The sequence below is a fragment of the Schistocerca serialis genome, chromosome 7, assembly GCF_023864345.2.
Source record: "Schistocerca serialis cubense isolate TAMUIC-IGC-003099 chromosome 7, iqSchSeri2.2, whole genome shotgun sequence".
NCBI classification, from domain to species: domain Eukaryota; kingdom Metazoa; phylum Arthropoda; class Insecta; order Orthoptera; family Acrididae; genus Schistocerca; species Schistocerca serialis.
In genome coordinates this window covers 577,690,786-577,704,503 of record NC_064644.1, presented here as the reverse complement: position 1 = coordinate 577,704,503, position 13,718 = coordinate 577,690,786, and the positions used below count along the sequence as shown (strand labels likewise).

At 43.4% G+C, this 13,718-nt stretch overlaps 1 protein-coding gene across 1 annotated transcript in view; it reads left to right on the top strand.

Annotated features, from left to right (window-relative positions):
• Positions 1-13,718, top strand: part of LOC126412189 (AP-3 complex subunit beta-2) — a 255,075-nt gene that overhangs the window by 222,918 nt on the left and 18,439 nt on the right. The window contains exon 18 of the mRNA XM_050081668.1: positions 2,388-2,526. Coding sequence (XP_049937625.1) covers positions 2,388-2,526 — 139 coding nt within the window. The remainder of the gene's footprint in view (positions 1-2,387; positions 2,527-13,718) is intronic.

Sequence of the window (13,718 nt, the reverse complement as noted above, 5' to 3'; positions counted from 1 at the left end):
GTTAACAAATTTCTCTTCTTCAAAAACGCTTTCCTTGCCATTGCCAGCCTACATTTTATATCCTCTCTACTTCGACCATCATCAGTTATTTTGCTCCCCAAATAGCAAACCTCCTTTACTACTTTAAGTGCCTCATTTCCTAATCTAATTCCCTCAGCATCACCCGACTTAATTAGACTACATTCCATTATCCTTGTTTTGCTTTTGTTGATGTTCATCTTATATCCTCCTTTCAAGACACTGTCCATTCCATTCAACTGCTCTTCCAAGTCCTTTGCTGTCTCTGACAGAATTACAATGTCATCGGCGAACTTCAAAGTTTTTATTTCTTCTCCATGAATTTTAATACCTACTCCGAATTTTTCTTTTGTTTCCTTTACTGCTTGCTCAATATACAGATTGAACAACATCGGGGAGAGGCTACAACCCTGTCTTACTCCCTTCCCAACCACTGCTTCCCTTTCATGTCCCTCGACTCTTATAACTGCCATCTGGTTTCTGTACAAATTGTAAATAGCCCTTCGCTCCCTGTATTTTACCCCTGCCACCTTTAGAATTTGAAAGAGAGTATTCCAGTCAACATTGTCAAAAGCTTTCTCTAAGTCTACAAATGCTAGAAACGTAGGTTTGCCTTTCCTTAATCTTTCTTCTAAGATAAGTCGTAAGGTCAGTATTGCCTCACGTGTTCCAGTGTTTTTACGGAATCCAAACTGATCTTCCCCGAGGTTGGCTTCTACTAGTTTTTCCATTCGTCTGTAAAGAATTCGTGTTAGTATTTTGCAGCTGTGACTTATTAAGCTGATAGTTCGGTAATTTTCATATCTGTCAACACCTGCTTTCTTTGGGATTGGAATTATTATATTCTTCTTGAAGTCTGAGGGTATTTCGCCAGTTTCATACATCTTGCTCACCAGATGGTAGAGTTTTGTCAGGACTGGCTCTCCCACGGCCGTCAGTAGTTCCAATGGAATATTGTCTACTCCGGGGGCCTTGTTTCGACTCAGGTCTTTCAGTGCTCTGTCAAACTCTTCACGCAGTATCATATCTCCCATTTCATCTTCATCTACATCCTCTTCCATTTCCATAATATTGTCCTCAAGTACATCGCCCTTGTATAGACCCTCTATATACTCCTTCCACCTTTCTGCTTTCCCTTCTTTGCTTAGAACTGGGTTTCCATCTGAGCTCTTGATATTCATACAAGACGTTCTCTTATCTCCAAAGGTCTCTTTAATTTTCCTGTAGGCGGTATCTATCTTACCCCTAGTGAGATAGGTCTCTACATCCTTACATTTGTCTTCTAGCCATCCCTGCTTAGCCATTTTGCACTTCCTGTCGATCTCATTTTTGAGACGTTTGTATTCCTTTTTGCCGGTTTCACTTACTGCATTTTTATATTTTCTCCTTTCATCAATTAAATTCAATATTTCTTCTGTTACCCAAGGATTTCTACTAGCCCTCGTCTTTTTACCTACTTGATCCTCTGCTGCCTTCACTATTTCATCCCTCAAAGCTACCCATTCTTCTTCTACTGTATTTATTTCCCCCATTCCTGTCAATTGTTCCCTTATGCTCTCCCTGAATCTCTGTACAACCTCTGGTTCTTTTAGTTTATCCAGGTCCCATCTCCTTAAATTCCCACCTTTTTGCAGTTTCTTCAGTTTTAATCTACAGATCATAACCAATAGATTGTGGTCAGAGTCCACATCTGCCCCTGGAAATGTCTTACAATTTAAAACCTGGTTCCTAAATCTCTGTCTTACCATTATATAATCTATCTGATACCTTTTAGTATCTCCAGGGTTCTTCCATGTATACAACCTTCTTTCATGATTCTTAAACCAAGTGTTAGTTATGATCATGTTGTGCTCTGTGCAAAATTCGACCAGGCGGCTTCCTCTTTCATTTCTGTCCCCCAATCCATATTCACCTACTATGTTTCCTTCTCTCCCTTTTCCTACACTCGAATTCCAGTCACCCATGACTATTAAATTTTCGTCTCCCTTCACAATCTGAATAATTTCTTTTATTTCATCATACATTTCTTCAATTTCTTCGTCATCTGCAGACATGGTGAAAGTTTCAGTGCATGTACGGTGTTGGATTTTGAAATGCCCCTTAATTTTGGCACATATGGCGTGCCCTTCATCAGATCTGCTAAAATCACATCTTGTAAATTCTGGAACTTGGGCTCCAGTACAAAATCTGTTGGCTGTCCCTGAATGAACTGTTCAACATGCCGGATGATGAGATGACAAAAAATGGAAAAATAGGGTCGTGTTTTCAATGTAGTGAGTACACATTAGTAACACTGTTGGAAGTTATATGATGCAGAAATGTAATTGTACTCTCTAATTTATCATCATTATGTTTTATGTTACTTTCAGGCAAGCTGAAGGGCATGACAGAACACAGTACTGTTTTTCCGCTGCCTCCAACAGTAAATGATCCCAAAGTTATTACACAGCGTATATATGAGGTTGCCAATGTTGTGTCAGTTCCAAGTACTGAGCCTGGAATACTGAGGTATGTTATGTATCTTTCATTCTCATCTGTTGTTTGTGTTTTTGATATTGTTATCTCAAACGGTTTTCTTTCCTATATGTCATAAACTTCTTTTCCTAGACTTTTGAGAAGGTATTTTAGCCAATAACACATAAGAGGTGCTGTATATAATATTAACCCACGAGCAGGTGTGCCTATGTCTAAAGTGCGCCAACTACAAATAACATTCCCTTGTATCAATCCAGTGTTGTTATACAATTGCAAGTGAATACCTTCTCCTTCATTATTGCTTCTGCTAACACAGTAATAAATTATGTTGTCATACGTCTAAGCGAGCAGCGGTAATATGAAATAAACAGTGAGCTATGCTACCCAGGTTACGAACTAACAATACAATTTCACAATGAGGCAGTTGTCTCCAAGATGATTAGTAATCGAATAAGCAGTTTTCTGGAATCTGTTCAAGTGCATTGTTTAATGCATCAAGGTGGTTATTACTGTGGGGTAACACTTGAACATGGTAACAGAGTGAAAATATATTGTATTATTGTTTAATTTAACACTGTTTTAGCTCATACAATGTAAGTTTATTTAATTGTTGTTTCGTTAAACTAAGATTAAACTGTGAGTTTTCTCATACGTGTTTACCTTGGAAACACAAAGACAACTATATTTGACATGTGTACAAAGTATGCCGTGTGCCTGCTTGTGTAATGAAAAGTAGTGCACCTGCTCAAGGCTTAAATTAGGAAGAATAGATAATAATTTTTGTAGATTGGAGCTTATCAGTTTTTTTCTGTGTCAAAACTATCCTTTTCTTAAAATACTGACTTTCCCCTATTGTTTTAATGTACTGGTGTGTGTGTATCTCTTGATAGGAAAAGATATTTTGCTACTGTGTATCTGTTCAGTGTGAATAATTGTGATGAATTCCTATGTAGTCCTATGTAGTATAATGTAATGTTTAAAAATGCAAAATCAGTATGTTATTACACCAACTTGGAAAGAATAGATTGCTACTCGCCACATAGAGGAGGCGTTAGGTCGCAGACTGGCACAGTGGAAAATATGCTAGATATATTCAGCTCTCTGACTAAGCCCTTCATTTTTTTCTGATAGCAAACTTGCATACATTCACATGAGTGCAACTCGCAGACACATGACCACTCTCATCTATGAGCTCTAAGGCCCAACTGCCAGTCTGGCCGTAGAGCCCGGAGATGACAGTGGCCATGTGTGTGCAAATTGTTCTTTTGTGTGTGTGTGTGTGTGTGTGTGTGTGTGTGTGTGTGTGTGTGTGTGTGTGTGTGAATAATCTGGAAGCTAAATGTATAGGTTGTGCATTTTAACTGAAGATATTGAAATATCTTGGAAACTACACATTGGATCAAAAAAAGTTATAATTCCAATCTGTTTTTCTTGGAGGGAGCATCCAACGATAGCTCACTCGACCCACCACCCCACCCTGTGCATGGTTAGTTTAGAGCAAGTTTGAAATCTTCAATGGGAACCCCCACTTCTTGTTGCAAATTACGATTCTACGGCAAAATCTACATACGTTTTGTCTGAAGCACAATTGTAATTTACGGCATGCTAATCGGTGCACTTGAATGTCTGGTGGCACTTGGGACCCCACCTCCATGCTGCAAGGGTAGGACAGGCCAGTATTTAATAACTTCTAATTGGAAGCCCTATTTGCAACATTGCATTTCTCCGATGTATCAAACAGGAGACTACTCAACACCCACCGTGTCCATTTAGTGAATTATGGAATATCATTACAGGCAGAACATCGCGACTGGAACTTGTGTATCATGCAGACATAAGACAGATAGTGGCTGTAACATTACAATACTTGCACAGTGTTTATTGCCTGCACACCTACCTATTATATAGAGAACAAAGATGCATGTGGATGATGAATGTTGCAAGCACAGAAGAAAATATTGAAATGGTCCTGATTTACAGAGAATGTAGGAGAAAGGATGAGACTGCTGTTGCCTTGTATGCTAAGCATTTCCCAGAGAAAACTCGCTCTCGTTCATTCTTGTCACGGATTTTCACCTGCCTCGAGATGACTGGTTGTTTATGTTGTCCTCATCGTTTCATCATCATTCATGAAAGTGGCTGAGCGAAGGTTGGGAATTTGTACAGGTGCACAGTTAAGTGCCCCACAAACCAATCATCATCATCGTCGTCGTCGTCGTCGTCATCATCATCATCATCATCATCATCATCATCATCATCATCATCATCATTATTCATGTAAGTGGTTTTGAATGCCTTTGTGTTTGATGGCAGTGTACAGACTGGCAAAAGGAAATCAAACAAATGTGTTACAGGAGAAATTAATGATGTAGCTGTACTAGCAGCAGTGCACCACAACCTATGGATAGATCCCTGGCAATTGCACCATAATTCCAGTATGTTGTAGACTGTATTGTCACAAAACTGCATCAGCATTAGTATCATCCGTACCATGTGCATTAGTATCATCTGTACCATTTGCCAGTGCATCAAGAACTTCATTGTGCCGATTTCCATAACCTTGTAGTGTTTTGTGAATGGGCATGTCAACAAATGCAAATGACACCGACGTTCTTTGCCAAGGTACTATTTTCCAGAGAGTCTATAGTCACAAACCTTGGTAGGGTTAACCAGCATAACATGTATCATTGGAGTGTAGACAATTGCCACTGGTTACAGCAAGTTGACCATTCACATCCTCAGTTGATTAATGTATGGTGTGGCATCTTGGAGAACAAACTCATTGGTTCATATTTTATTGACAACATGTTGAATGGACGCAAATATCAAACATTGTTGAAACAGGAACTATTGATACTGCTGCAGGGTGTGCCCTGGACATTTGACATCGTATGTTGTTTCAGCGTGACGGTTGTCCTGTGCATTATGCAATTGAAGTGCTAGAGATATTAGGCCAAGTTTACACTGGTTGGTGGATTGGCAGAGGTAGCCCTAATAATTGACCTGCTAGGTACCAGATTTCTTTCTGTGGGGATATTTAAAAGATAAATTATACCAACAATGTGCAATAGGCCATGAAGACAATGTTGACCACATTGGAAATGCCTGTGCTGACTTTCCCACAGATATGCTTCTGTCCTGTGTACGGTTACTTGAAAAAATGGATCACCAAGTGTATTGAAGTTGGTGGTACTATGTTTGAACATGTACTCTAATTGGAAAAGTAGAGTAGTGTTCGCCTCATGCCACGGCCCCAGTGCTGCATCAAGTAGTCCCCTGTTCGATATGTCGGAGGAATATAATGTTGCAAATAGGGCTTACAATTAGAAGTTATGAAAGACTGTCCTGTCCTACCCACACAGCAAGGAGGTGGGGTCCCATATGCCATTGAATATTCAAGGACCATTGAGTAGCATGCCGTAAATTAAGATTGTGTACCAATTTCTATTCCTCCGATCACAGCACCATCTGTGGTGAAATGGAGAAAATGCTTCAGACAAAACGTAGGTAAATTTTTCCATAGAATCATAATCTGCAATTAAAGATGAGGGTCGCCATCGGAGATTTCAAAGTTGTCTCTGCCACCCACTTATGGGGTGGGTTGGCGGGTCTGTTGTGGTATTGTTGGCCGTCCCCCTCAGAGCCCAACAAATTGGAACTATAACTTTTTTTGATATAATGTGTAGTTTTAGAGATATTTCAATGCCTGTATGTAGCTTTCTTCTTTCATCATGCCTGTCTGCAACTGAGTGCCTCTCCTGTGTGGCGAGTAGCAATCTATTGTTTCCATATTGTTGTTATAATGTCATGTTTGTGTTTTTATTTATGAGCATAGAATAAAAGGAAGGGAGCGGACAATGTAGAGCCAGCACATACACGTAATCTTCATAACTAGCACTAAAGGGACTGTCATTCTTAACAGCTCTATCTGGAAAATATAACATCATCAACAATCTCACTTGCTTCACTCTATGGCAGACTGCAGGTTGCTCTGCAATAGAACCCAGTAAAATGGCACTGAATTTGGTGATCTAGAAGCTGATGCTACAATCTCTTCACCTTTTACTGGTAGAGTTCCGGCCACCAGAATTTTAACTTCTGAGTCAAGTTGCTGCACTAGCTCCTGTTTCTGACCCTGACTACAAATAGAGGTTTACTGAAATGTAAAAGACTATGAACTGTAATTGTAAATATGGGTACAACATGTTCTTTATTGTCATTGCTCACAGTGTTTCTGAAATTACTGAAATTGAGTAAATTTCTCTTGATGGATATATGCTAATATTATACTGCAGTAGAGCAGGCAAGAAGAAAGTGAAATTGGCTATATAAGCAAAAAATGGGGGTGAAGTTCCATCTCCTTCAGGTTAAGTAACAATAATAGCTCTTTGAATGCTGTGTGTCAGTAATGAATTAAGAAACGTACAAGCTTGTAGTACAGCAGGAAGTATCTTTGGAGCTTCATAAAGTAGCTAGCCATTGTTTTAATTAAGTTACGCATACTTAACTGGAGAATTATTATTTGCAGAGACATTAATGTTGATTTTAATTTTCTGTAAGGAGTGGGGGACACAGTGCTACTGCAATTGACAGTTTGTTTTAAGACCCAACAACTTTCAGTGTCTTAGCTGTAAAACCAGTAGTGAGTAGTTCATCTGACCATGCTAACAATAAAATATATTGAGTAATCAAGTGTAGATCATAGGAGAAGAGTATTATATTGCTGAATCATAAAAAATACAATTTATAACAATGTTTAGAGAGAAATTGAAGGAAGAATGTTGGTAAGAAATTTATAAAGCATACAGACAGAAAAGTTAACTCTTTCTTAAAATATTCCAACAGCAATTAGATTCTTGTTTACCCCTAACAAATACAGGGGTAGAACTGAACAGAGGATAAGCGATGGATAATTCTTAGGATTAAAGTACCTTCTAGGAAAAGAAAACATTAGGCAATCAACAGGGCAAGCGGTAGTCAAGAGCAGAACTGCTATCAGTCTTGTAAAATTCTTCATCTCTTACTATGCTGATCTAAACTCAGGAGTATTGACTTACTCTGTATATTTTCGCTCATTGTTGCTGTATGGAATTGTTGTCTTGAGGAGAGAGTGCCTAAAGTAAATAAAATGTCTGAGAAAACACAAGAAAGAAACCAAGTCAGTTCAAAAGAAAATTAAAAACATAAATTACCCACTCGTTCTTCAGATAATCTGAATATCTAGATGAGATTTAAAAGTTCTGTTAGCTACGTGGGTAGTAGCAGTGTTCATTTAAAGTGCAGGGTAACGACTAATGTATGGCAAATAGAAATCAGTATCAAACATATATGTAACTACTTTCTTTGAGAAATAAAGTAAATATAAATCTACCAGTAGAAGATTTCAAACACCAACACGTCCAGGAGTAGATGTGCAGTCTGCACAAACTTTGTTGGTGGTGAATTACAAATTGACGTTGAACAACTAGGTGAAAAGACAAGACCCAGTAGGAATCTTTGATAACACGGGGTATTAAATTTAATAGAGGAAAAGAGAACATTTAAAAGTACAGCAGGTTAAACAAGCCACTCGGGATACAGACTTCTAAAGGATGGTATTTTCTGAATGCACAAAAACAGCTAAGTGGAAATGGATAGATGAAAAAATGGATAGCTGTAGATGGATCCATGCCTTTAGGAAAGGTAGATGCCACATATAAGAAAATCAAACAAATGTTTGCAGGAAAGTGAACTGTATGAACATCAAGAGCTGGTGCTGAATACGGAGGGGAAGACTGAAAGGTGAAAGGAATGTACTGAAGGGCTATTAAAGGAAAGGAATCTCAGTAAAATGTTGTGGAAGGGGAAAAGGAAGTGGATGAAGATGAGATGACATGCATTACAGTGGGGGAGAATTTGTTAGATAAGTGAAAAACCTAATGGAAATAACACTCCTAGAGTAGATGACATATCCATGAGAGTATCCTAGTATGTAGGATACACACAAATACGCACAGACTACATCAAGAACAACAAAGTAATCCTAGTACCAAAGAAGGCAGGTGCTGACAAATGTGAATATTACCAATCAGTCAATTAAGAATACCTGCTTGCAGAAAATTGTCAAAAGTTATATATAGAAGAATAGAATGACTGGTAGAAGCCAACCTGGAGGAAGTTCAATTTGGATGTCGGACAAATGTAGAACTGTGCAAGGCAATATTTGACCATACAGTTTAATTTGAACTTACATCCACAGCATTAGCAGATTTAGAAAGAACCCTTTGACAATGTTGACTGGAACACACAGTCTGTGCAATTATGAAGTTATCAGGGAAACATACAAGGAGCGAAGGTTGTCTATAATTGTACCGATACCAGACTGCAGTCATAAAAATTGAAGTGCGTAGAAGGGCGGACAGTAATTGAGAAGAGGGGCTATCCCTCATATTCGTAAGCAGCTGGAAATCGCCGTGACTACTATCAAAAGATTGGCGGCTGCCAGAAGTGGTGTGTTGGAAGAGCTCCTGTGAGTCGTGTCACTGTGGTAGTGGTACCAGAGGTACCTTGAGTACTATCCTCTCCTGTGGATCTCTTCTGCAGGAAGTACACAATCTGCCATTACTCATCCACTTGACTGTAAGTGGTGTGTCAATGGTAGAACTAGGCATCCTGTACACATTGGAGTGGTATACCAGGGAAGACTCAGGGTGTTGTAGTGATTCGCATAATCAACAAGTTTAAGGTGCTGTCTTTCACTGAAACTGCAACTGAGCCAGATGGTACCCCTTAGGGAAATGGCTGCATGGCAGCTTTTTGCCTCACCACTATCTTAGCAGTTCTGTATGCTCACAACTCGCTATGGCCATCTGTTAAGGCAGTGAGTTTCACTCCTCACGCAGTACTTCCATTCACGGCTGTCGATCGTGCAAGACACTTTACCACTACGGTCACTGATTACCAGTGCAAAACAGTAGTTACCCCTAGCAAGGCTTCCTCCAGACTAGTTCCATGAGTCGTCGTCCATCCCTTGTGGCATCCTTTTCGATTGCTGGTCCGTGCCCACACCGTGAGAAACTGGCCACACGGCAATGCACCAACACCACCCCCACCCGGCACAACATGTTGGCTGTCACGTTTAAAGCCACCATATGATGTAGTCGCTCTCATGCTCAATGCACCGCTATAGATGTCATTGGCCTCAGTCCTCAGCACAGCGCTAGGCAGCTGGGAGTATTTGACATGCTCACCCACCTCAGTGTCGACATGCCTAGGTTGCAAGCAATGGTGGTTCACTCATTTCTGACCCCTACAATCCGCACGACCCCAGCCACTGGCGCAGTGACAGCTAATAAAGGCACAGCTCCAGCTGCTCTATCGTTACCCTCTGTCACAGGGCCGGCCTCTGCAGGTATCATAAGCACTTCAGCCCGGGCACCACGAACTGCAGAAACCCTGATCTAGGCACCCAAACACCAATGACCACCTGACTTCGGCAGTCCCAGCTGCTCCTTGGTCTCCCAGTGCCTGTTGATTTGCGCTGCCCATTCCACCCAGCCATTACTCATATACACCAGCTCTGGGTTATCTATCTTCTTGCAAAGGCTTGTATGGAACACTTGCACCACCTGAGCCATTCTCCTGATAGCAGCAAATAATTCCACTATCGCTGTGTGTGACATACATCATTGGGTCCTCAATCTCGGCCTGCAATGGGACCTGCTCTGGACCTTCACAGTAGCTGACATCATGACACCATTATCAGAGCGGACTCATTGGACACCACGCCTGCTGCTTGACGTTGCTGGCTGGCACCTCATTGACAGCGACACTGGGAAATTAACAAATTGCACCACTCATTTCACTGTTCTCTTCAAAGTGAAGCAGGTTGCATATTTTGACCCGTATGCTGACCTCCTGGTGCAATTCTTCCTCACACGCCCATCCAGCACACCTCAAGAAGTCCGCCTTTCAACTGTATACTACGTTGAAACCTGCTCCGGACCATCCGTCTTCTGCTGGCCACACCCCCTGGCACCGCATAAACTGAAGATCATCAAGGCTGAGTTCGATAAGCTGCTTGCCGCCATCGTGCTGCGTCCTTCGAAGAGCCCATGGACATCTGCCCTTCACCCCACCAAGAAGGATGTCTCCTGGCCTTCTTGCGGGAATTGTCAGAAGCTAAACACCCGCACTATACCTGACCAGTACTCGGTGCCATTCCTGTGCAGCTACTTTCTGGCTTTCACCCAGATTCTGGTCACACCTGAGGGCATCCAGAAGACAGTCATCATGCCATTCATACTCTGAAAGAGCACCTTTATGACCTTTAGCTACCTTAATGCTGCCCAAAGGTGGCAGCAGTTCTTGGACATTGACCTGCAAGGCTTGCTCTGCTGTTTCACTTACCTGGATGATGTACTCATTTTTTTCTGTGACACCAGAGCAACACCGTGAGCACCTTCACAGCATTTTTGAACATCTTCAGGTCGCTGGCACCATCATTAACACAGCAAAATGCATGCTCGGTGCCTGTGAGGTGGAATTCGTGGGCTGCTCCATCTCCATCGCTGGCTCACATCCTTAGCCCAACAAGGTACCAGCTGTACTTGGTTTTCCATGCCCAAAGACATTCAAGGACCTCTGCCGTTTCCTCAGCATATTTAACTACTTCTGTCCATATAAGGAATGATGCTGCCATGCAGGAGCTGCTCATTCACCACTGCCCCTCACCGCATCAAAACAAAGGGCAACAAGACAGTCCCATGGATGCTGCATATGGAAGACAGCTTCTCAGCCACCAAGCGCATTATAACAGATGCCAGCATGTTCACCAACCCCCACCCCTTTGCCCCGCTTGCCATCGTGGTCAGTGCCAGCTGGACGGCCATAGGCACTGTCCTGCAACAGCACTTGGCAACACTTGGCAGCTGCTCTTTCTCTTCTCCAGCAAGTGCTCTCACCCAATCAGCAGTGCTGCAGCATATATGACTGAGAGCTCCTCGCCATGTACAAGATTGTCATATAATTTCAGCAATCAGTGGAGACCTATTACTTCACAGCCCTCACCACAACAAACACACAACATTCGCCGTTAGGAAAGGCACTGACCAGTGCTCCCCATGTCAATTCCAGCAGCTTTCATTCTTCTCAGAACGGAATTGAAATCATCGCTGACTGCCTCAGCCACACCTGTGCCATCACCTCATCACTGAACTATGAGGCATTTAACACCACCCAGGTGTATGATCTAGAACTCATCCAACTCTGCCAGGATGCAATCTCCGGCCTCTGCCTTCAACGCACGCTGTCTTCCAGCTTCTACAGCTCTATCTGGTGTGACCTATCCATCAGCTCACTGTGCTCCTTCCTACCTGCTGCCTCCCGCATTTGACTGATTACACAACCTGATGCACCCAGGCGTGCACACATCTGCCACTCTGGCAATACAGTGCTTTGTGTGGCCAGACATTCAGAGGGACTGCAGGACACGGTCCAACACCTGCTTCGTCTGTCAGTGCGCTGTGGTTAGCTGCCGTGTATTTGCCCCCGCCACGGCTTTCCAAGACATCAGGCATCACTTCCCTCATGTTCATGTGCACATTGTCAGCCCCCTACCTTCATCTCACAGCTGCCGCTACCTTTTTACCCTGATGGACAGGTTCGACTGCTGGCCTGAGGCAATGCCAATACCTGACATTACCACCACCACAATAGCAACTGCCTTCGTCTCTACGTGAATTGCCCATTCCGACTGCCCATACCATATCACTACAGGCCTCTGGCATCCATTTACATTGGCCCTTTCTCATGTGCTGATAGATCTGTGTGAGACTGAGCTGCACGTGACATCGAGCTACCACTCAGCTGCTAACTGCATGGTGGAACAGCTCCATCACGTCTTGAAGGCCACCCTCGCCCACAACAACAGGTGGATCGCTCCCTGCTGCTGGTACTTCTCACTCTCTGCATCACTCACAAAGCCAACCTTGAGAAGACAGCCGCCGATTTTGTTTATGGCCAGCTGCTCGCTGTACCAGATGACTTCATGGAGCCCATTGACCTGCCCATGGATGACATCGTTCCTGAGATTATTGCTGGCTTTTTGGACTGCATGAACTACCTGTGACCACTCCTGCCCAGCTCCCCACCAAATACAGAACTTTCATTCACAGTGTCCGTGCGTCATGCACCCACGTTACACTGTCCATCGATGCTCACCAGCCCCCTCTCTGACCGCACTCCTGTGGCCCCCACCAGGGCCTGTAACGGGACTGCAGAACATTCACCTTGCATCTCCATGGCACGCTGACCAACATTTCGATCCATAGGCTGAAGCCTGCCTATATGCTGCCCAACCCCACACCACCCAGCATGACCACCATCTATGCAACAACCTGCAATTGCATACTGCCACTGCCACCACCTATGCCAGGCCCTCCTTCAACTCTGACGGCACTACGCCACCAAAGCCCTCAAGATGCCTGCCCACAACACTACAGCTAAAAACACCACGGAAAGCTCACTGTGCTAAACTGGCACCACACCTGATCCAATGGCTGTCACTAATACAGATGCACAATACACTCATGACCCTGGTTCTCTACCTCTCCCACTAATGACTGACCAGCGATTTCCCCTCCTGTGCCGTCAACTGCTGGGTACACTCACAATGCCACATCACCACCCCCAACAGTTCTGCAAGAGCATTATTTCGGGTGCTCCCTGCACCACGCTCCCGACTTGCCACCACCCATACTGACACAGGTGGCATCGGTGACTCACGTTTGCAGTGTAAGGCGCATGCGCTTTCAGGTGTAAAACATGGCCACCCTGTCAACATCACCTTGCAACCACCTGGCAATGTCGTTGCACCCTTGTCTCCACAGTCCCACGTTCTGCGCCTGCCTAGAACTGCGCACGTAGCATCAAATCCAGGCTCAGACTATCTAGGCATGGCACGCCCCCTTCCCACCCCTCACCCTTCATGCTGCTGCACACTGCCATGCAATGGACCAGCACCACTGAAAGCCGGCTGCCTCATGCCCCTGCTGCAGGGCCAGCACCTGCGCCATCGATGCCACCACCCCCAGCCTTACCGCTGGCACATCACAATGCACCACCATCATCAGTTTTCGCTTTCACCAATTAACTCAACAGCACAGCTCCGCTTTCGAAGAGGGGGAGGGGGGGAGGTTACTGTGATTTGACCCTCCACAGCGCACCTTTCTTGGCAATTCCATACG